The 20,861-nt window shown below is 49.6% G+C and overlaps 1 protein-coding gene across 1 annotated transcript; it reads right to left on the reverse strand.

Annotated features, from left to right (window-relative positions):
- Positions 1-3,640: 3,640 nt before the first annotated feature.
- LOC112402344 (glutathione S-transferase P) lies at positions 3,641-6,433 on the reverse strand. Its single transcript, XM_024749207.1, has 7 exons — positions 6,341-6,433; positions 6,111-6,146; positions 5,708-5,808; positions 5,512-5,599; positions 5,030-5,133; positions 4,091-4,198; positions 3,641-3,912 (listed from the first exon to the last, which is right to left on the reverse strand). Coding segments are annotated over exons 1-7 (627 nt in total). The 5' UTR covers positions 6,342-6,433; the 3' UTR covers positions 3,641-3,723.
- Positions 6,434-20,861: the final 14,428 nt, after the last annotated feature.

Consider the following 20,861-nt stretch of genomic DNA (forward strand, 5'->3'; position numbering starts at 1 on the left):
TTCCAAGTTCCTGAGCACCGGCCTCTGCCCAGGACTTTGGACGCTGACCTTGGCCTTCTCTCTTTCCTGGCAAAGTGGGCAGTGAGAGGTGCCACTCAAAGTTCTTCCCTGGGGAGAACTTCCTTCTCCAGGGCCTTTCAGGGCTGCCCACCTCGGCCGGAGGCAGTAGCCCTGCTGCACAGAGCCCTGGGGAAGCCCAGCTCCTGGTTAGCCCCCAGGGCCCTCCAGGTTAGCCCCCAGGGCCCTCCAGGCCAGGTGTGGCAGGTGCAGGCACATTGGCAACGTGAACCACGAACTCCTGCAGTTTCCCGAGTCCCTCACGTGTCCTGGAAGCAGTGCTGCTTGGCACACCATCTCTGACTCGCTGTTCTCATGGGCAACTCAGACAGATCCTCTGGTGCCCCCCGAGTGTTCAGTCTCCTCCAGGGCCCAGAAATGAGCCAGGGACCGTTCCTCAAAGGAGAATGTGTGGGCTCCTGCTTTCCCCCTACAGGATTTCTCCACTCAAGGTAAATGCCTGAGGAAAAGGCTTCCAGTTGCTGTAGCTGGGGTCGCCTCTCTGCAAGAGGAGACTGAACACATAACGGACAATGGCCAGACCGTGTATGGATAAAGATCTGACCCACGACCTGCAGCAACCTGCCTGGAAACCAATCTCTTACCTACAGTAACCGGACAGGAAGCCAGCCCATTATAGGTCAGACTTGTAGGAAGTCAGACTGCTATCTCTAGGAACAATCCAGGAAGCCAACGATAACCCTTGTAAATAATCACCCCAAATGTCCAGGACTTGATTAATAAGTGACAGCTTCCTTAATTTTTATCCCCTTTTCCAACTTAGGACCAACCAGAGGAAGCCAAATCTGCTCCCCTAAGCAGTGACACACGATGCCCCCACTTCCAGTCAGCCCGCCTACTGCCTCCATTCAGGGCACAGCTGAAGTCTCCCTTTTCCCCCATAAAGCTTCCTCACTCCTCTGCCTGCCTTTGAGCCAGCCTTTGGCAGTGGCCGATTCCCTTGCTGGAGCCAGCTCTGAGTATACAGCTTGCTGTCATTTGCTGGTCTTTATTTTCACAGAGGGCAGCTAGAACCAGCTAGGAGGGAAGTGGAGTTTCCAAAAGAGAGGTGAGGGCGGTGCTGAGGTCAGGAGATGGTGGAGCACAGAAGGTCTCCATCAGTCCGTGGGGGTGGGCCTTCGGGATGCAGTGGACTAGGTGTGCAAGTGGTGTGCTCCCAGACAGAAGGAGCAGGCCCGGCCCGGCTCTGAAACCATCCTTCGCTCTCCCCAGCGGCCAAGGTCACCTAGCCATCGTCTCCAGGTCCAGGCGCTGTCTCCAGGAGAATCTGTCCCACTTTGGCCCTGCAGCCAAATGTCCAGGCCAAGGAGGGGGCTGGGCCCTTTAGTCTCTCTCTGATCACTTCCCCCAGCTTGGGTGTCTTCCTCCACTCCCAGATGAAGACATTTTCTCAGTTCCCCATCAACTGACAGCTCTCAGGGGCTGGTCTGGGAGAGCCAGAGGGGCCTACTGTTGGCGTGGGGAGAATACCCCAGAGTCATAGCCCCCTCCCCTTGCCTGATCACCTTCAGAGGCAGGACAAAATTGGGAGGTGACTGGATTCCCTTAGCCCGAGCTGAGAATAAAGGATAGATCAGACAGGATGGGTCAGGTTTTGCTGCAATAACAAACCACCGTAAAATGCCGGCAGTGTAAAACCACAAGGCCACCGCTCAACCACACCACATGTCCCGCTCCATGTTGCCCTTGGAAGTGATTCACCCACTCTGCCCACAGTCCAGCACGACCAGAACATGTTATATGGCCCCTCCCAACTGCAGAGGGGTCAGGGAAGTGTCATTTTCCCAAATATCGTCAGTGAGCAATAGAAAAAAGTCTCTTGCAAAGGGGGCTGCACTCTGTTGGCTCAGCCCCGTGCTCCCAGAAGGCCGGATCCAGGCCTCCTTGCTCTTTTTCCCAGTGCAAAATCCATTGTGTGTGTGCACCTAGTGTACGGAGGCATCTCCTGTTGATGGACACCTGTTCTGTTCTCAACCTGCTGTGATCACAAGCAATAATATGATAACCTTGCTGGTGCCTCTATTCACTCTTTGGCAAACGTTCCGTGACTCAGTTACCTCATTCAGAAACAGGGATGAGAGTACCTACTCAAGGGTGGTGAGGACTAAGGAAGGTAATATACTAAAGCATTTAGTATAATGCCTGGCATCGAAGGCACTCCATTAGCTTTAGCAATTATTATCCTTATTTGCAAGGGGAGCTATAGATGGTTCAGGGATACATCCCTCTTAGTTTTGGGTTTTTGGGGTTTTTCTTGCGGTACGCGGGCCTCTCACTGTTGTGGCCTCTCCCGTTGCGGAGCACAGGCTCCGGACGCGCAGGCTCAGTGGCCGTGGCTCACGGGCCCAGCCGCTCCGCGGCATGTGGGATCTTCCCGGACCGGGGCATGAACCTGTTTCCCCTGCATCGGCAGGCGGACTCTCAACCACTGTGCCAACAGGGAAGCCCCGCCTCTTAGTTTTGATCCACACTTCCTGAAGCCAATGTCCCCCACGGGCAATGTCTGTTCCAGCCTCTAACCCATTTCCCCAGCCACCTGCCCAATGGCACTGCACTCAGCTGTTCTGTGCTCCTGGGGTGCTCCGAGGGTGTTCAGGCATGAACTGAATCATGGCTGCCCTGATGCTGGAGCCATGATTGCTCTGACACCATGAATGGCCCCTAAACTGGGGCTCTCTATGTGGGATGGGTGCAGGTACCCCTCTGCCAACCCACCAGGCCTGCAGCATGCAGGCAGGACACCTTAGTCACTGCAGAGCTGCTTCCCTCTGGGCCCTCAAATAACATTTCCTGGAAGTCTCACCTACTTTGTGAGTTCTCTCAGCAATGAGAGAGGTTGACTTACTGAGAGGTTCCCCGCTTTGGGCAGGAGGCTCTGATGCTGGGCAAGGCTCCCCAGAGAAGGGTCTGCTCCTCCAGGCTGCACCAAGGGGGCCTCCCACAGGCCCTCCCCTCCAGCCATCCGTGGGAGCCCCGAGAGCCACAACCTGTTTGCACCCCAATGCCTCCCCACTGTGGACACGCCACAGCCAGCTCACCTAGGCTGGGTCATTCTCTTCGCCCAGCTAACAAAGGTGGTGAGAGAAGGCAGGAGGCGAGCCGGATTGCCCGGTGTTGCTCCCGGGCCCACGACGCACAAGGAAGAAAGGAGAGCCCCATCTGAGCAGAAGTGACTGACCCTCCCACCGACCCAGCCGGGGCTGCTCTGAGCGGTTCAGCTCCTCCCCACGCCCCTCCTCGGCCAAGGGCCCCTCAGCTCCTGCAGTCCTGGATGGAGGCCCTCTGGCAGGTGGCCTGCTGAGAGCAGAAAGCATGTTTATTTAAGTGAGCCTGTTCTCTGTAGACTGTGGGGATCTCCAGAGCAGGGACCATGGTTGATTTCTCTTTGTTTCTTTTTTTTTTCTCTTTGTTTCTGGAGTTCAGTAGACACAGAGCTGGTTGAGGGCTCCAGGAAGACACTCTGTGTTTTAGGATTCAAGTATCCTGTCCAGCTGCCTGTCCCTCCCCCAAGCGTGAGAGGATCAGGGAGTCCCCTCCCCAGAAAACTCAATGCTCACAGCACTGCTTCTCTCTTGGAAACTTTATTGGTCCTAGGGAAAGGGAAGCAGGCAGCTCCCTGCCTCTTGTTGAGAGTGCCACAAGCCCTCACTGCTTCCTGTTGCCATTGATGGGGCGGTTCACGTGCTCCGGGGAGGCCAGGAAGGCCTGCAGCTTGGGCCGGGCGCTGAGGCGGGCCACGTAGGCCGAGAGCAGGGGGAAGGAGTCCAGGCAGCCGGGGGCCAGGACCTGGTGAATCCGAAGCAGGTCCAGCAGGTTGTAGTCGGCGAAGGAGATCTGCAGGGCAGAGCGGGGCAGGGGCTCGGTGGGTGTGGGAGGTGCGAGACAGGGAGCCCGAGCCGGTCCCCTGGTCTGCCCAGCTTTGCTGAACCAATGGCTCACGTGCTCGCTCTGCACCGGTTTGCCATCTGTAAGAAGAGGGTGGTGCGGAAGGGGCAGGACAGGGCCAGCTCACCTGGTTGCCCACGATGAAGGCCTGGCCGCCCTGGCTCTGGGACAGCAGGGTCTCAAAAGGCTTCAGGTGCTGGGGCAGTGCCTTCACATAGTCCTCCTTGCCCAACTCCTGCCAGAGAGGTGCCGCCGCACGTCATCCTCCTGACCCTCACACTGCTGCACGCCCTGCCTCTGCCCCTGCCCTGAGCCGTTGCCTACTGTCTGCCCCGTCTCAGCGAATCGCCACTCACCCGGCCCCCGCCCCTCCTCTCCTCACTCCCCACCCCAGGCTATTACCACATCCTGTCCATTTCAGCTGCTGATCCTTCGCTAGGCCACTCTTGCCACGATCGCTCTCCGGACTGTTGCAAAAGCCTTGTAGGATCTTTCCGGATCTCACAGACACCACCCTGCTTAGACTCCCCAAAGAGAGTATCCAAGCCAGCTGGTTCAAGGCCTCCAGGACCTGGGCCCGCTGCACCTCCAGCTCTGTCTCCTGCCGCTCTCCCTCCCTCCCTCCCTCCCTCTCACACACGTAGGCACACACACCTTGCCTCTGCTAAACTGGTTCCTAGTCCCTGAATGTGCTCCGTGCCTGATACCTCGTGCACCTGACAGCGCCAGCACCCCTTCTAGAAGCGGACTATAGACCCTTGTCCTCTGCACCTGGTTCCAGGAAGTGCTCCAGACCTCCCCCAGCTGCGGATCAGGGACCGCCTCTGGCTGGATGTCTCCTGTCCTCACGCTGTTCTGCCATTGCCTGCTACTTGACTGGGTCCCTTCCCCAGGCAAGGGGCTGTCTTGTGTCCAGCCCACAATGGCTCTTGACCCCACCCACCGCAGAGCCAGACGCAGCCCAAGGGAAGGGCCAGTCAGAGCTGCGTGAGGTGTGTCGTGCAGGGTGAGAAGGAAGCCAGCCCCTTTCTTTGTCTTCAGTGACCACCCCCGTGTCCCTGCTTACGTAGTTTGTGTAGATGAGGGTGCCGTATTTGCAGCGAAGGTCCTCCACGCCGTCATTCACCATGTCCACCAGGGCTGCCTCCCGCTGGTCCTTCCCATACAGGCCTGGGGTGGCGGGAGAGCAGACAGCATGACGGGGAGCCTGACTAGCCACTACAACCTGACCCACCAGACAGGCCACATGGCTGCCTGTGAGCCTTGGCCAGGGAGGAGGGAGGAGGATGTGGAAAAGGACCGTCTGAGTCCATGCTCAGAATTCAGTGGGAGGTGGCCTGCTACAGGTCAAGGATTGCTAGACAGACCCGGGCCTGACCTTAGGCAAGTTAGGTAACCTCCACTTGCCTCCACTCCACAGGGTTGCAGGACAATTTGATTTAAGTGGTAAAGGCTCAAGGGGCCAACACTGAGCAGATGCTCAGAAACGCTGACTGATGCCCGCACACCCCTGCCCTGGACTGGGCCACCCGCAGCCTCATGACTCACCGAGGGAGCGGCCCAGGTGACGCAAGATGGCATTGGACTGGTACAGGGTCAGGTCTCCATCCTGGAACTTGGGGAGCTGCCCGTACAGCTGGGGGAATGCACAGCTCTGTCAGAGGTGCTGAGCGTGGCTACCCCCCACCCTAGTTTTGCCCCCCAGTGCCCAGCCCCTGACCCGGGATACGACAGAAGTACTGACACAGGAGGCCTTGAGTGAAGGCCAGGTCTCCATGGTCACCACCTCCTCCTTCCAGCTCTGGTCCTGGTCGGCCAGCAACATGCGCATGGCCTCGCAGCGCCCTGGGGGAGGGGAGGACGGGGTGTGGGGATGGGCAGAGACCCCAGCCTCGCAGCGCCCTGGGCAAGAGCCAAGGAGGTGAGGACTCCTCCGATGGTCTCCCAGCACACTGCGGAGGGGCGGGCCGGGCCCGGGAAGTTGCGTACTCTAGCAACGGGCAGCTCCGGGGCACAGGGAAGGCGGAGCTAGTAGCCACGTGATGGAGGGAAAAGGGAGGCTGGGGACTCCCTCAGGTGGGTGAGGGGCGTGGGCTGCTGCAGCCCCCAACCTCTGCCTCCCCTCCCTCCCGGTCACAGGTCCCTACCTCGAACAGGGAAGTAGACGATGGTGTAGGGCGGCACTGCAGGATGCAGAGAGAAGTCTGTTAGCGTCTGGGAGAGGCGTATTACGGGGGAGAGGGCGCCCGCTCGCCCTCCCTGGGGTTGCATCCCCTGTTCTGGGCGCTGTAGGCCCCCCCGAGAGCCCCAACTGCTCCCCAAAACCCTGGGAGCCCCCTCGGAATCCCCCAGGGAGTCGCAGGCGGCGGGGACTCACTGATGGCAACGCGGACCTCTGCAGCGGCAGCGGCGACAGAACTCCGGCGCCCGCGGTGGCGGCCCCGAGCCTTATACGGGTGGGCGCGCCCCGCCCCGGCCCACCCCACCGTGCTGAGTCACCGCGCTGGCCGCGAGCCGCTCCTCCGCCCCCCGCCCCGCCCCTCAACCACGCTGCGCAGCCAGTCCCAGACGGTTGCATCCGATTGCCGAACGTCCAGCCTGGGCTGATGGGCTCACAGCTAGGGCTGGGTTCCAGAACCTTCCAGAGGCCTGAGAGGGAGCGCAGTCCAGCCCCTTCCCCTGCTGGGGTCACAGACCCCAGAGACATAAACCCTTGCATGTAGACACTTGTTCCCAGGTGCTGTACAAAGACGGACACACCCCCTGTGCACGTACGTGCAAACACTCAACTCACACCCCAAGTTGGGTTTTCAGACCCATCCGCCGTTTGGAGGCCACCTTCAGGTTCTTGTATGAGTCACGTACCCCGCTGCTCCCTTCTTACTTTTTTTCTCTAAATTACCTCATTTCTTCAACTCAGATACGCTTACCTTCACAGGTAAACCTGTTTCACTCCCCTACGTGGAAGCGGGCACCACTTGTGATAAGTAGGCATGGTAAAAATCACGACAGGAGAACGATATGGTTTTTGAAATCTATCTAGACAATGGGACGCTGGACCTTCCCTTTTCAAAAGTATCACTGGCAAGGTTACACATTTCTGGCACGATAACACTAAGTCGATCACTTGTCCTTCAGTTCCATCAGGATTGAGGGCAATTTTAAAGGATTCCAGGACGAGCACCAACGCTGTTGAACCCCATCTGTCCACCGGGCAGCCTCTTTCTGGGGGTTCAGGCCCTACTCTGGGTCCCCCCATGGCAGTGATGGAGAAAGCTTCAGTGAGGGTGTCCAGGCGGTATTTCATAAAGACCCCTCTCCCTCCCCCAATGCTGACTGAGCCGGCTGAGACTGCAGGGGAGCCAGGCCCCAGGTGGGGCCTGGGCTGGACCCTGGGCAAGTTCTCCAAATACATCCAGGTGGAAGCTTATGGACTTGGTGACTGTGTGGGGAAGGAAGCCTCCAGGGAGACCGAGATGGGGACCCGGCAGGAGAGGCAGTCACTGGGAGGACATCATATATCCCGTGTTGGACCTAGTGAGTCCAGGCGTCTGTGGGATTGGCAGGGAGGAGGGGGCATCCAGAGGCAGAAAGAAAACCCAGGCAGGAGTTCGGCGGAGTCAGGAGATCCACACTCCAGCTCAAGGACTAGTGCCCTTCTCCTTTCTTCACTTTTGACATCTCTTACACAGCCCAGCCCTTCCCACCCCAGCAGTGATTCTTCAGGGGCGATGCAAAGCTTGAAAAACACCGTCAATTGATAACTTTCTAAGTGGATAATGAAACGATCATTTCCTGACTGCGCCCTCTGGGACTGGTGCAGGCAAAGGCGGTACAGGCAAGGACAGGCACTGTTCTGAGGCCAACGGTTCTGGACGCAGGGAGGGCTGGGCCGAGCCGGCAGCAAGTGCCTGGGCCTTAGAACAGGCTCCAGGTTCCCGCCCAGGGGGCCAGGACTTAGGGTCTCTGCCCCTCCCCCATTCACAAACCTCTTCCCTCAGGTCCTGCCAACACCCCTTTTATCCCTTAACACACAAACCCCTTTTCCTCTTTTTCTTCCAGAAGAGCTTCCTTTGCTCCTTTGACCTGAGCTAAAAGCAACCTGAAGTTTGCCGTCCCCAGTTCTGAACGTCTGGTATTCAATGAGCTACATAGAGCCAAGAACAAAATAAAGCAAAGAAACTTGCAATTTTATATCAAAAATGGGCTTCCCTGGTGGCGCAGTGGTTGAGAGTCTGCCTGCCGATGCAGGGGACACAGGTTCGTGCCCCGGTCCGGGAAGATCCCACATGCCGCGGAGCGGCTGCGCCCGTGAGCCATGGCCGCTGAGCCTGCGCGTCCGGAGCCTGTGCTCGGCAACGGGAGAGGCCACAACAGTGAGAGGCCTGCGTACCGCAAAAAAAATAAAAAAATAAATAAATAAAAATAAAAAAAAATAAAAAAAAATAAAAGTCTTTTATTACTGGGGACTTCCCTGGTGGCTCAGTGGTTAAGAATCCACCTGCCAATGCAGGGGACACAGGTTCGAGCCCTGGTCTGAGAAGATCCCACATGCCGCAGAGCAACTAAACCCGTGCACCACAACTACTGAGCCTGAGCCCTAGAGCCCGCGAGCCACAACTACTGAGCCCACGTGCCACAGCTACTGAAGCCCACGCACCTAGAGCCCGTGCTCCACAAAAAGAGAAGCCACCGCAAAGAAAAGCCCACGCACCGCAACGAAGGGTAGTCCCCGCTCACCACAACTAGAGAAAAGCCTGTGCACAGCAATGAAGACCCAACGCAGCCAAAAATAAATTTTAAAAAAAGTCTTTTATTACTGCATGTTTTAATGATAGGAGAGAATATATGGAACATTTATACCTATGTAACTTATAAGAGGCAATATTTTCTAGTTAGGTAGCATAGCTTGGGGATTAATAATAAAAACAAAAAGTCTTTAATTACTGCCCTGAATCACAACAAATGGCTCCTATGTTGTCTTTTATTAACTTTTTCAAGTTACTTTCACATTCACACCATTAATCCATCTAGAGGCCACCTTGCACGTGCTGTCAGGTAGGAATCCACTTCCCCAACACCATCTACTGAACATTTTGACCTACATGTTAAGCTCCTGAAGGTATTGGGTCTGCCTGTCAGTTCTTTATTCTCTTCCATATCTGTCTGTTCCTGTGCCAGTACCATAATTGTTTTTTATTACTACAGTCTTATAAATGTGGTCGGGAAAAATCACACCCTCCTTCCTCCTCCCCCCTCCCCTCCCCCTTCCCCTCTCCCTCCTCCTCCTCCTCTTCCTCCTTCTTTGAAGTTTTTCTTAGCTGTTTATGGATCTTTATTCATCGCTAAAAATGCTACTGTGAATTTATCAAATTTCTCCAAAAACTCCAACTGGAATTTTGATTAGGACTGCATCACATTTAGAGATGAATTTGGAGAGAACTCACATCTTTATTACTTTGTCATCTTACCCTACATTATGATCTATTTGTCTACTTATTCAGATTCTCTTCTATATCCTTTATTAAAATTTTCTCCCAAGAGGTTTTACATATTCTTATATGTTACAGATACTTTGTATCTAGCAACGTATCTAAGATCCATTTTTTTTTTTTTTTTTTTTTTTGTGGTACGCGGGCCTCTCACTGTTGTGGCCTCTCACGTTGCAGAGCACAGGCTCCGGACGCGCAGGCTCAGCGGCCATGGCTCACAGGCCCAGCCGCTCCGCGGCATGTGGGATCTTCCTGGACTGGGGCACGAACCCGTGTCCCCCGCAATGGCAGGGGGACTCTCAACCACTGCGCCACCAGGGAAGCCCTCAATATGTTGCATTTTGATAAATACATGTACTCATGTAACCACCAGCCAATCAGGTTACAGAACATGCCCACCACCTTGGGAGTCCCCTGGGCCCCTTCCACTTCACCCTCACACTCTGTAGACAATGGTGCTTTGTTTTCTGTCACCATAGATTAGTTTTGGCTCTTCTTGAGCTTCACCTAAAGGCAGTCAATCAGTAAGTATCTAGTTTCTTTCATACAACATAACATTTATACTTTTTTTATATGAAGGGATGCTTTACACTTAGTTAAGTTTATCCTTTTGAGTACACAGTTTTATGAACTGGACAAAAGCCATCATTACAATGAAGATATAGAACATATTTATCCTCCAGAAAGTTCCCTTGTGTTCCTTTGTGGTCAGCCCCTCCCCCTACCTTTAGCCCCTGGCAACCCCTGATCTGCTTTCTTTCCCTATAGTTTTGTCCTTTTTCGGAGCGTCATAGAACTGGAATCATACAGTATATAGCATTTTGAGTCTGGCTTTTTTCACATGGCATTTGACACATTTGAGATTCATTCATGCTCTGCGTGTATCCGTGGTCCTCTTCTTTTAATTGCTGAAGAGTATTTCGTTGTACAGCTGTACCGTAGTTTATCCAGTCACCACTTAAAGGGCGTTGGGTTCTTGATGATTAACAATAAAGCTTTAAACACTTGCTTGCAGGTTGTTATATGAACATAAGTTTTCATTTGTCTTGGGTAAATATCTAGGAGAAGGATTGCTGAGTCATATGGTAAGTGTATGTTTAACCTTGTAACACATCGCCACAGCGTTTTCCAGCATGGCTGTGCCATTTACACTCCCACCAACAGAGCATGTAAGAAATTCGATTGCTCTCAGTCCTCACTAGCACTTAGCGTTGTCAGCTTTTCCCCTAGATGTTCTAATAGGTTTGTAATGTTAATTCATTGTGGTTTTTAATTTGCATTCTTCTAATGACTAACGATGTTGAACGTCTTTTCGTGTACTCTTTTGCCATCCATACATCTTTGTTGAAGTGTCTGTTCAAATCTTTTGCTCATTTTTACTTTGATTGTTTGTTTCCTTATTACTGAGTTTTGAGAATTCTCATATACTCTGGATATGAGTCCTTATCAGGTATAGGTTTGCAGATGTTTTCTCCCCATTTATAATTTGCCTTTTCATTTTCTTAACAGAGGCTTTTTTTAAATTTTGAAGTTTTTTATTTTGATGAAGTAAAATTTAGCAATTTTTTTCTTTTATGGATCATGTTTTTTGGTGTTGTAGCTTAGGAATCTTTGCCTAACACAGAAAGATTTATGTTACACTTTCTTCAAGAAATTTTATAGTTTGAGGTTTTATACTTACGTCTGTGATCCATTCTGAATTTTATAAATGATGTAAAGTATAGGTTGAAGTTCATTTTTTTGCATATGTACAATTGTTGATGTCCAGTTGTTCCAGCACCATTTGTTGAAAAGACTATCCTTTCTTCATTGACTTGCCTTTGTAACTTTACCAAAAATCACTTGACCATATATGTGTGGGTCCAGTTCTGGACCCTCTATTCTGTTCTGTTCATCTATATATCAATCCTTTCACCAATACCACACTATATTTATTTCTGTAGTTTTATAACTACTTGAAATCAGGAAATGTGAGTCCTCTAACTTTGCTCTTTTTCAAAATTGTTCAGGCTATTCTAGTTCCTTTGCTTTTCCATATAAATTTTAGAATCAGTTTGGGATTATTGTTGAGATTATGTTTAATCTCTAATTCAATTTAGGGAAAGCTGACATTTTAACAATATTGGTACATCACTTCATTTATTTAGGTCTTGTTTAATTTCTCTCAGCAATGTTTTGTAGTTTCATAGCACATGTCCTGCATAAAATTTGTTAAACTTATCTCTATTTAATGTTTTTGGATGCTACTGTGAATGATATATTTCAAAATTTTTTTTGCTAGTATATACAAACACAATAAATTTTTTATATTGACTTTGTATTATGTTACCTTGTAAAATTCACTTTTTAAATTAGTAGTTTCCTTTTAAAAAAATAAATTTATTTATTTTATTTATTTTTACTTTTGGCTGCGTTGGGTCTTTGTTGCTGTGTGCAGGCTTTCTCTAGTTGTGGCAAGTGGGGGCTACTCTTCACTGCGGTGTGCAGGTTTCTCATTGTTGTGGAGCACGGGCTCTAGGTGCGTGGGCTTCAGTAGTTGTAGCACACGGGCTCAGTAGTTGTGGCTCACCGGCTCTAGAGCACAGGCTCAGTAGTTGTGGCACATGGGCTTAGTTGCTCTGTGGCATGTGGGATCTTCCCGGACCAGGGCTCGAATCCATGTCCCCTGCATTGGCAGGTGGATTCTTAACCACTCCACCACCAGGAAAGCCCTAAAATTAGTAGCTTTCTTAAGCTTTTTTAAAATTTGGAATTTTTAAAATTTCCTTTTATAATCTTAGTTACTAGCATATAGACTTACAATTGTTTTTTGTATATAGACCCTATAATCTGTGATCTTGCTATACTCATTTATTAGTTCAGGTTGTTTTATAGATGCTGTAGGATTTTCCATATTGTGTCATCTGTGAATGAAGACAGCTTTACCTTTTATTTTAAATGTGTATAGAATAAACTACATATAGATACACCAATCTCCTTTCTTTTTCCTGGGTATTCTGAAAAACTACATTTCCCAGACTCCATTGCAGTTAGGTTGAGGCCATGTGACTGGGTTCTGGATAATAGAATGTGGGCAAAAGTGATGTATGCCATTTTAGGCATGGCTATAAATTGTCCCACACAATCATTCTTTTTTTTTTTTTCATTTTTTTCCCACACAATCATTCTTATTACTTGTCACTTTCTTTATTCTTTGGTTTGGTGATTGATAGGACCCAAAAAAAGCCCCCCCAAAACAGTAGAAACACAGATGGAAAAACTTGGATCCCTGAGTCACTGCCTGGAGTAGAATATCCCAGAATTGCAGCTCAATCTACATTAGACTGTGATGGGAGGGAGAAAGAAACGTTTATTTTGTTAAGCCAAAGAGATTTCAGTGTTTGTTTGTTACCATCGATTAGCTTACCTTGACAAATACTGAGAATATCTTTTTTTTTTTTTTACTGAGAATATCTTTAGACAACTATTATTAAATATTTAAAAGAAGATCTAACTTGATGTTATGTTTCAATTGGTGAATATAACCTATTTACATTTATTTTAATTCCTGTTGAGTTAGGATTTAGTTTTGCCATCTTATTTTCTTTTCCTTGATATTTTTAAACACATTTTCCTTTTGTTCTTATGATAGTTGCTCTTAACCTAAGAGACTTGGTAGGAGGAAGATATAAATATTGATAAGTTTAGAAAATCAATAAGGGTATATAAAAGTATCAACATCTATACCTTCCCTACACCAAGACTCTTAGTCCTCCTTTCCCCCATAATGTTGATATTATCTAGAACTTTAATTCTGGGTTATAATAGATATATGGCCTCTTTTTCTTTTCTTTGTCCCTAGCTTTTTAAAAAGATGACAAAAAAACTTTATAAAGTTATTCAGTCATCCTTGGTTCCACATGCCCTGCAACATCTCTTGTATGTTTCTTTTCTTACTTGAGCACTTCCTCCCAAAGCATTTTCACTATGAATCTTTATGTAGAAAACCCTCTGAGGCCTTGCATGCCTGAGCATGTTGCCATTACACCCTCATATTTACATACTAATTTGGCTGGATATAAAACTCCAAGTTCAATTTTTTTCCTTTAACATTTAAAAAATATTGTTATTTAGTCTACCTGCATCCATTGTTTCTACTGAGAAGTCTATGTCAGATGGAATCACGTTCTTCTGCAAATGATCTCCTTCTTCTCTCTGGAAGCTTTTATAATTTTCTTTTTTCACCTCAGATATCCTTTAATTTCACTCTAATTGTCTAGGTTTGGCGCTCTTGGTTTCCAAACTAGCTCTCTGGTTTGGCGTACTCAGCTCTTTTAGCTTGATGTTGATCAGCTTTCTTTTCTTTAATTCTGAGAAATGTATCTTCATTATTTCTTCCAAGATTTCCTCCTCTCCATCTGTTTGTTTTGTTTTTTTTTTTTTTTCTTGGCTGCACTATGTGGCATGAAGGATCTTAGTTCCCCAACCAGGGATCAAACCCTCAAACCCATGCCCCCTGCAATGGGAGTGTGAAGTCTTAACCACTGGACCACCAAGGAAGTCCCTCATCCTCATCATCTTTATTTTTCTCTCCTTCTGGGACTTGTACTTTCTGGATAATTGTCCTTCTATTCTATCATCTGTATTCCTTCACTGTCATTTATATTTTTTCCTTTTTAGCTTTTCAGAGAGAATGCTCTACCTGATCTCTCCCTCATCATTTCATCCTTCATCATATGATTCACCCCATCTTTTATGGTTTTTCTCAATGATTGTTTTTATATATAATAATATTTCTCTTTGTTTCTTTTTGCCATTTCCTCTTTCGTAATGCCAGTAACTTTTATTATATCCTTGTATATTTTTATTATGTGTATTCTCTGTCTGTGTGGTCCACTAATTCTGCTTCAGATGATCTATTTGTCTTCTGGGATGTCTCCTCCAGGGCTTGTGAGATCATGTCCCCTGGTGGAATTTGTCATTTTGTCTGGTAATATGCCAGCCTATGGTTTCAAGGAGAGCAAAGGAGATGAGCCCCAGGCACCACCAGACCACAGCCAACTTCCCTTCCTTTGCTATCATCTGAGGTCAGAGCTTCCCTTCAGATCCTTGGGGAAGCACATTGATAGGGGTGGCTTCCAGGTTCTAATGAGCCCCCACCGGGGGCTTGTGGGGAAGCATGGAAGGGAAAAAGCCCAAGGCCAGAAGGGTCCACTCTTCTCCCCAAAGCCTCACCCAGCAAGAGTTTTGCAGCCCTGATATAACCCTGGTGAAGCCTGCACTAAAGTTGGGGTAGAGCACTGACAACCCTGGTAACTCCAGGAGTGGTGAGAACCAAGTGCACACTGCTCCCCTTGGATATCTTTTTTTTTTTTTCGGTACGCGGGCCTCTCACTGTTGTGGCCTCTCCCGTTGTGGAGCACAGGCTCCGGACACGCAGGCTCAGCGGCCATGGCTCACAGGCCCAGCCGCTCCGCGGCATGTGGGATCTTCCCGGACCCGTGTCCCCTGCATCGGCAGGCGGACTCTCAACCACTGCGCCACCAAGGAAGCCCTGGATATCTTTTTATTGCCCTTCCAGCCACACTTAGCCCCTGCCCCCACCCTACACATGCACACACACTTACACACATGCATACACATGAATACACACCCACACACATGCATCTATATGAATACACACACCTGCACACACGCACAGGCACACACATACCCTGTACACAGACACACAAAAGTTCAAAACAGCTATCATTCTCCTGAAGGGGGTACGGCTCACTTGTTTTGTTTAATTTTGTTTTTTCCTGAAATTCTCACTCCTCTTTGAAGTTTCTTCAGGATTCATATCAGAGAGGGAGCACACAGCATGTGCTCCTTCACCATCTAAACCAAAGTTTGGCCCACTATGGACCTCAGGTCATCACCTGCTTTTATGAATCCATGTTTTATTGGAAGCCAGTCACTCATTCATTTATATAGCATCTACGTCTGCTTTTGTGCTACAAGGACAGAAACAATAATTGCAGCAGAGACTATGTGGTCCTCAAAGCTTAAGATACTTGCGATTTGCCCTTTGCAGAAAAGTCTTGCCAACCCCTGACGTAGACCAAGGTCCTAAGCCCCAGCTTCCTGGAGAAGCTAGACTTCCAGTGTCATCAATTTTACCTTCACCAAGAGAGTTGCCATGGAGTCCACCATAGCAATGCTTATCATCCCCTTTCAACGCCCAGCACCTCCCTGCCATCCAGGCACTATCGGTGATTCCAGTCTCGGGTGGGAGCCACTGAGAGCTCCTGGAACATCTCCCAAGGCTGAGCTGGGCACCCCTCGCAGTTCTCTCACCACCTCAGAGCATATGCCCGGTTTCTGAGCTAGCTGCACACCTCTGGGTGCCAGCAGACAGAGCTTTCTTTCTTCCCACCCTTACTGAACGCGTTCCATTGAAGGAGTCCTTCTCTCTCCCTGGAAGAAATTAAGGGCACATCCATAGCTTAACTCTGAAGTCATAAAAGCTCTTCCAGGCACCTTGGGGTCATTGAATGGTCTGGTCCAGTGTCATCTTCAAAGTCCTGAACTCATCCAACTTGGAGCTTCACTGAATCCCAGCTTGGGTCAGACCCTGGCTTGGAAGCTGGAGGTGAGAAGGAGTAGCCTCCTCTACCATATTCTAGCTTCTCTTCGCTCACCACCTCCAAGAGTAAGGTTTAGGGGCCAGGGATATACTCCAAAGAATTTCTCACTCTCTGTCTCTTTCCCCTCAACAATTTTATGGGCTTGAGATGAGTGGTGAGCTAACGGTGGCCAAATAGGTTAGTTGGTCTCTTAGCATGTCCTGTGTGGGTGGTCCAGCACGTCACGCATATGTGGGGATACTTGGCAAGCATCATATCATTCCCAACATTTGGACCAGCCACAGCTGAGACAAGAAACTGGTTTTACTGTCTTGTAATTCAGAGCTCCAAGAACAGCCAGGGCTCCTCCTAAAAACCAAGGATTCCTTGCCATGTTCCAAATGCCTGGGTGGGTCCCGCTGAAGGTTCCACTCAGGAGCTGGGGGTCGGGTCTGCCCTTCTTCAGTGAATCTGGGTCTGAAAACTGGTTCGGGTCTGCAAACTGGACAAGGGGTGTGACCTTTTTGGGGCCAACCGTCCACAGCCCCCATCACCTACTCTTGATTTCTTCGGGTGGTCCAGACTGGGCAATAATCATATTGGGTGACCATTTGTTTTGCCCCAGAAGCACTGAGTCCTAATAACCATCAAAATATTTCTCTATATAGAAAACAAACTTATGGTTACCAAAGGAGAGGGCGGGTAGGAGGGATACTGAAAAATAATCTGGAAAAGGACATATATTTTGGGTTGGCCAAAAAGTTCGTTCAGTTTCAAGTAAAAATAAAAGACACATTTCTCATTTTCACCAAGAACTTTATTTTATTTTTATTTTGGCTGCTTTGGGTCTTCGTTGCTGCGTGTGGGTTTTCTCTAGTGGTGGTGAGCAGAGGCTACTCTTCGTTGCGGTGCGCGGGCTTCTCATTGCCAGTGGCTTCTTTTGTTGCGGAGTACGAGCTCTAGACGTGGCTCGCAGGCTCTAGAGTGCAGGTTCAGTAGTTGTGGCGCACAGCCTTAACTGCTCCGTGGCACGTGTGATCTTCCAGGACCAGGGATCGAACCCGTGTCCCCTGCATTGGCAGGCGAATTCTTAACCGCTGCACCACCAGGGAAGTCCCTTACCAAGAACTTTATTGAATGATGTATTTACTAACTGAACGAACTTTTTGGCCAACCCTATATATATATATATAATCTTTGCTGTACGCCTGAAGCTAACACAATATTGTAAATCTACTATAGTTCAATTTTAAAAAAAAGAAATAATAAGAGTTCAGATGTTACCAAAAAATAAAATAAAATCAGACCACTTTGGTTTTTGTTTCTTGGTCATTTTTTTCTTCCACAGAAAGTCATGAGATTTAACATTTCCATGGAAGGAAATTAGTGATCATGTTGGTAGATTCCTGGATTCCTGTAAGAACTATGTGTTTCCTGCAGTTTAGATCCAATAGTTTGATTGTAAGATTTGTTCGGAGCATAACCTATTGTGTACGTGAGGCAGGGAGGGAAAATCCCACTTCCTTCCAGACTTTTGAGACCCTGGGCCTTAGATGCATCGTATGTAAAATGAGAGAGTTGGTCTAAAATGGAGCTCCTCAAATGTGACTATGGACATTGTGGACTGGATAATCCTTTGTTGTGAAGGACTGCCCTGTATATTGCAGTTTGCTTATCAGCATCCCTGTCTTCTACCCATGACGAGCCAGTAGCCTCCCTGGGATAATCTAGCGAGTCTCCAGACAGCGCCGAATGTCCCCTGGGGTCGCACAATCTCCAACAGTTGAAAACCACAGGTCCAGAAGGACTTTTTCATTCTCTCCTTGCACTTAAATTTGAAATGCGTCAGAAGCTCCAGCAGTCGTCAGAGCCACAGTTGCATTTTGATATTTTATGTTTATTTAGGGAGACATTGTCTACTGAGAAATGCTAAGATATTTTCTATCTTCTCCCTCTTTATCACCATGACACCAAATTACTGCTCTGAAGTGAAAAAACAAACAAACAAACATATCTCTCTATGGTTAGGACGTGCGCTGCCATCTGATTCTGCTCTTTTTCACAATAATTGCTCCCACTTCCTTCTGGTGCGTAAGCGCCCACCTGGCTACATTGTTTCATCCCCATTGCCACAGGGAGTCCACTTCTGTACAGCTTCTCCTACCGTCAGCCCTGGCCTGCAGAGAGGCGTTGCCACTGAGCTTCTCAGGGATGGTGAGGCCCTCTTGACAGCACACGCCTTACAGCTTTGGTAAATTTGGGGTTTCCAGCCTTACATAGAATATCCAGGCTTGCGTGCCTACTTCTTTTTTTTTTTTTCTTTTGGCCGCACCATGCGGCATGAGGGATCTTAGTTCCCCCCAACCAGGGATGGAACCCACACCCCTTGCAGTGGAAGCGGGGAGTCTTAACCGCTGGACTACCAGGGAAATCCTGCGTACCTACTTCTTTGAGCCTTATACCTGTACCTCCCACCGTCTACCATGGCAATCCTGGCATTTCTACCTCACTTCCTGTGGACATTGCTACTAAGAGCCACACTAACAGCTTAATTGCCCCATTTCACGGTGTCCTTGCTAGAAATCAAGTCCTATAACCCTGGGAACTGTTCAATAAACTCTCCTTGGTCCAACGGTGTGTTCTGCCTTCCTTTGATCAACGTCCCTGGCACGTTCTCCCGGTACACGCTGGCTGGGTTCCCAGATCCTTTCAGTGTGGTCTCTTTCCTCCCTTCTCAGCCCAGCCTGTCCCCACAAGGTCGTATGGTGACTTAGCCTAGTTATTTGCACAGTGGTCAGGAGAGGCTGGGGGGCTGCACGTTGTCTTGTTTGCATCTTCTTCAAGCAAGTGGGGTAGGCGTGGGGGTGAGCATTAGCCCTTAACAGGGAGGGATGGGCCACTTCTGGCTTGAGGGTTCAGGGGAAGCTGGGGATTCAAAAGTCTGCGGGGCAGGGGGTGTCAGCCCAGATGTTGCCATGCCGTATGGCAGAGTCTCCTGACCTGGGCACGGCAGATCTACCTCATTGGAAACTGTACCCTCTTTAGAGCTGAGCTGCTCTCAGGATTAAGTCCCAGGCCTGGCACCCTGCCCTCCAGCTCTGCAGGGAGGTGGAAGCCTAGCTATCTTCCTTCACACCCCTTAGCTTCTCATGCCGATTCATCATTCTCAGCCTTTCACTGTCTTTCTCTCAAAGCTTCCATCAAGCTTAGCAATGGACACCTAATTCCGCCATCCTTGTAGGTACAATTGCCTTCCTATTTCTCACATGCCTGATCTACCTCACCAGCCTGTGCATTCCTTTCCTTTCCACTGCTTCCCTCTTCCCCCAGTTAAAGTACAGCAGTCATTCTGCTACCTGGGCCAGGCTCTCTCTGCCACCAGTGTGATGCATCTTCATTGCCAGTTGGGTGGTGGGTGACCCTGCTCCAAACTCCCCTGAGTGTCTCTTTCTCGGGCCACTTTTGCTACCAGCCGTTATAGGTTTGGATTCCCAGGAAGCAGAGCTTGGCATGGGGGAGATTTATTAGGGAGAGTTCTTGGGGTCAACACCCACGGGAGAGAGAGGAAGGAAACAGGATTGGGTGGAGGGATAAATCGGGCAGCAGTGGGGTTATCAGTGAAGGTCTGAGCCAATCCCATGGGAAGCATGGAAGCTGGGTGGTTCTGGAAGATTGTCCTGAGTTGGGACAAAGATTGGGTGTTTATCCTTGTTTGTCAACCAGTCACTGGATGTGGGCAGGGAAGGAGGTGTGAACTCAGGCCGGGGAATGTGTTCCTAAGCAATTCCAAAGAGGGCTGACGCCCAGGGCTATTCGCCCCCACCCTGCACAGAGCTGGGGAGTAAGTCCTTCGGTTCAGAAGGGAACACTTCTCGGCAGGGCAGCACGGCATCTCCCCAGAGAGGAAAACTGAAAACCAGAGCTAGAAAGAATTCTTGGAAGTTCAAAATGATTGCCAAAACCAAAGTCTAACTGAAGGGTTGCAATATAAAGAGACATTTTATGACATTTTAAAAAGAGGTAAAAGTAAGAAAAAGATGAGACCTGGAAAACGAAACCAAGCGTTTAGACATCCAACCAACAGAGAGAACAGAGAAAATGACATGATCGCACAAGCGAGATGAGAGAATTTTGTGAGCTAATGGACATGCCTCTCTAGATTGAAAGACCTCAAGGATCCAGGAAAATGAAGAGAAAAAAGACCCACGCCTGCAGCCATGGCTGAGGAGTTTTACAACACCCAGAGTGAAAAGAAGATCTAAAAGCTTCCCTGGAGACAAAAATAAAAAACAGGCTGCCCACAAAGGAGTGAAATCAGACTGGCCTTGGGCTTCCCCCGCCCCATGAGGGTGGAGGTGAGAAGACCACACAGCCGTGGCCTCCCAGGTTGGGGTGGGGAAGACTCCCAGCTGTGAATGTACGCTTGGCCAACCACCAGTGACGGGTTAAGAGGGAAGGTAGACTTTTTAGACGGGAAGGTCTCAGAAAAGCTACCTTCCACACCTTTCTTAGGATTCCATGTGAAGTTTCGCTCCAGCCAAACCAGGGAATAAAGCAAGAAAGTCGAAGGTCTGGGACCCAGGAGCACCTCTCTGCTCCCACAACCCTGACAGCACCTAGCAACCTGGGCTGACACCTCCGTGGGCCAGGCCCCAGGAGGAAGCTCGGGATGGGAGTGGCAGCCCCAGATGGCCCTGGACCCCTCGCTCGGTGGGTTCAGCCGCCCCCGCATGGGGAAAGGAGCCCAGTGGCCTGGCTGAGCACTGGCCTGTCACTGTGACTGCCCAGCATCTGGTGGGCCTCGGGTGTGAGCTTCGCT

Source organism: Neophocaena asiaeorientalis, unplaced genomic scaffold (assembly GCF_003031525.2).
Source record: "Neophocaena asiaeorientalis asiaeorientalis breed wild unplaced genomic scaffold, Neophocaena_asiaeorientalis_V1.1 scaffold43, whole genome shotgun sequence".
Taxonomy (NCBI): Eukaryota; Metazoa; Chordata; class Mammalia; order Artiodactyla; family Phocoenidae; genus Neophocaena; species Neophocaena asiaeorientalis.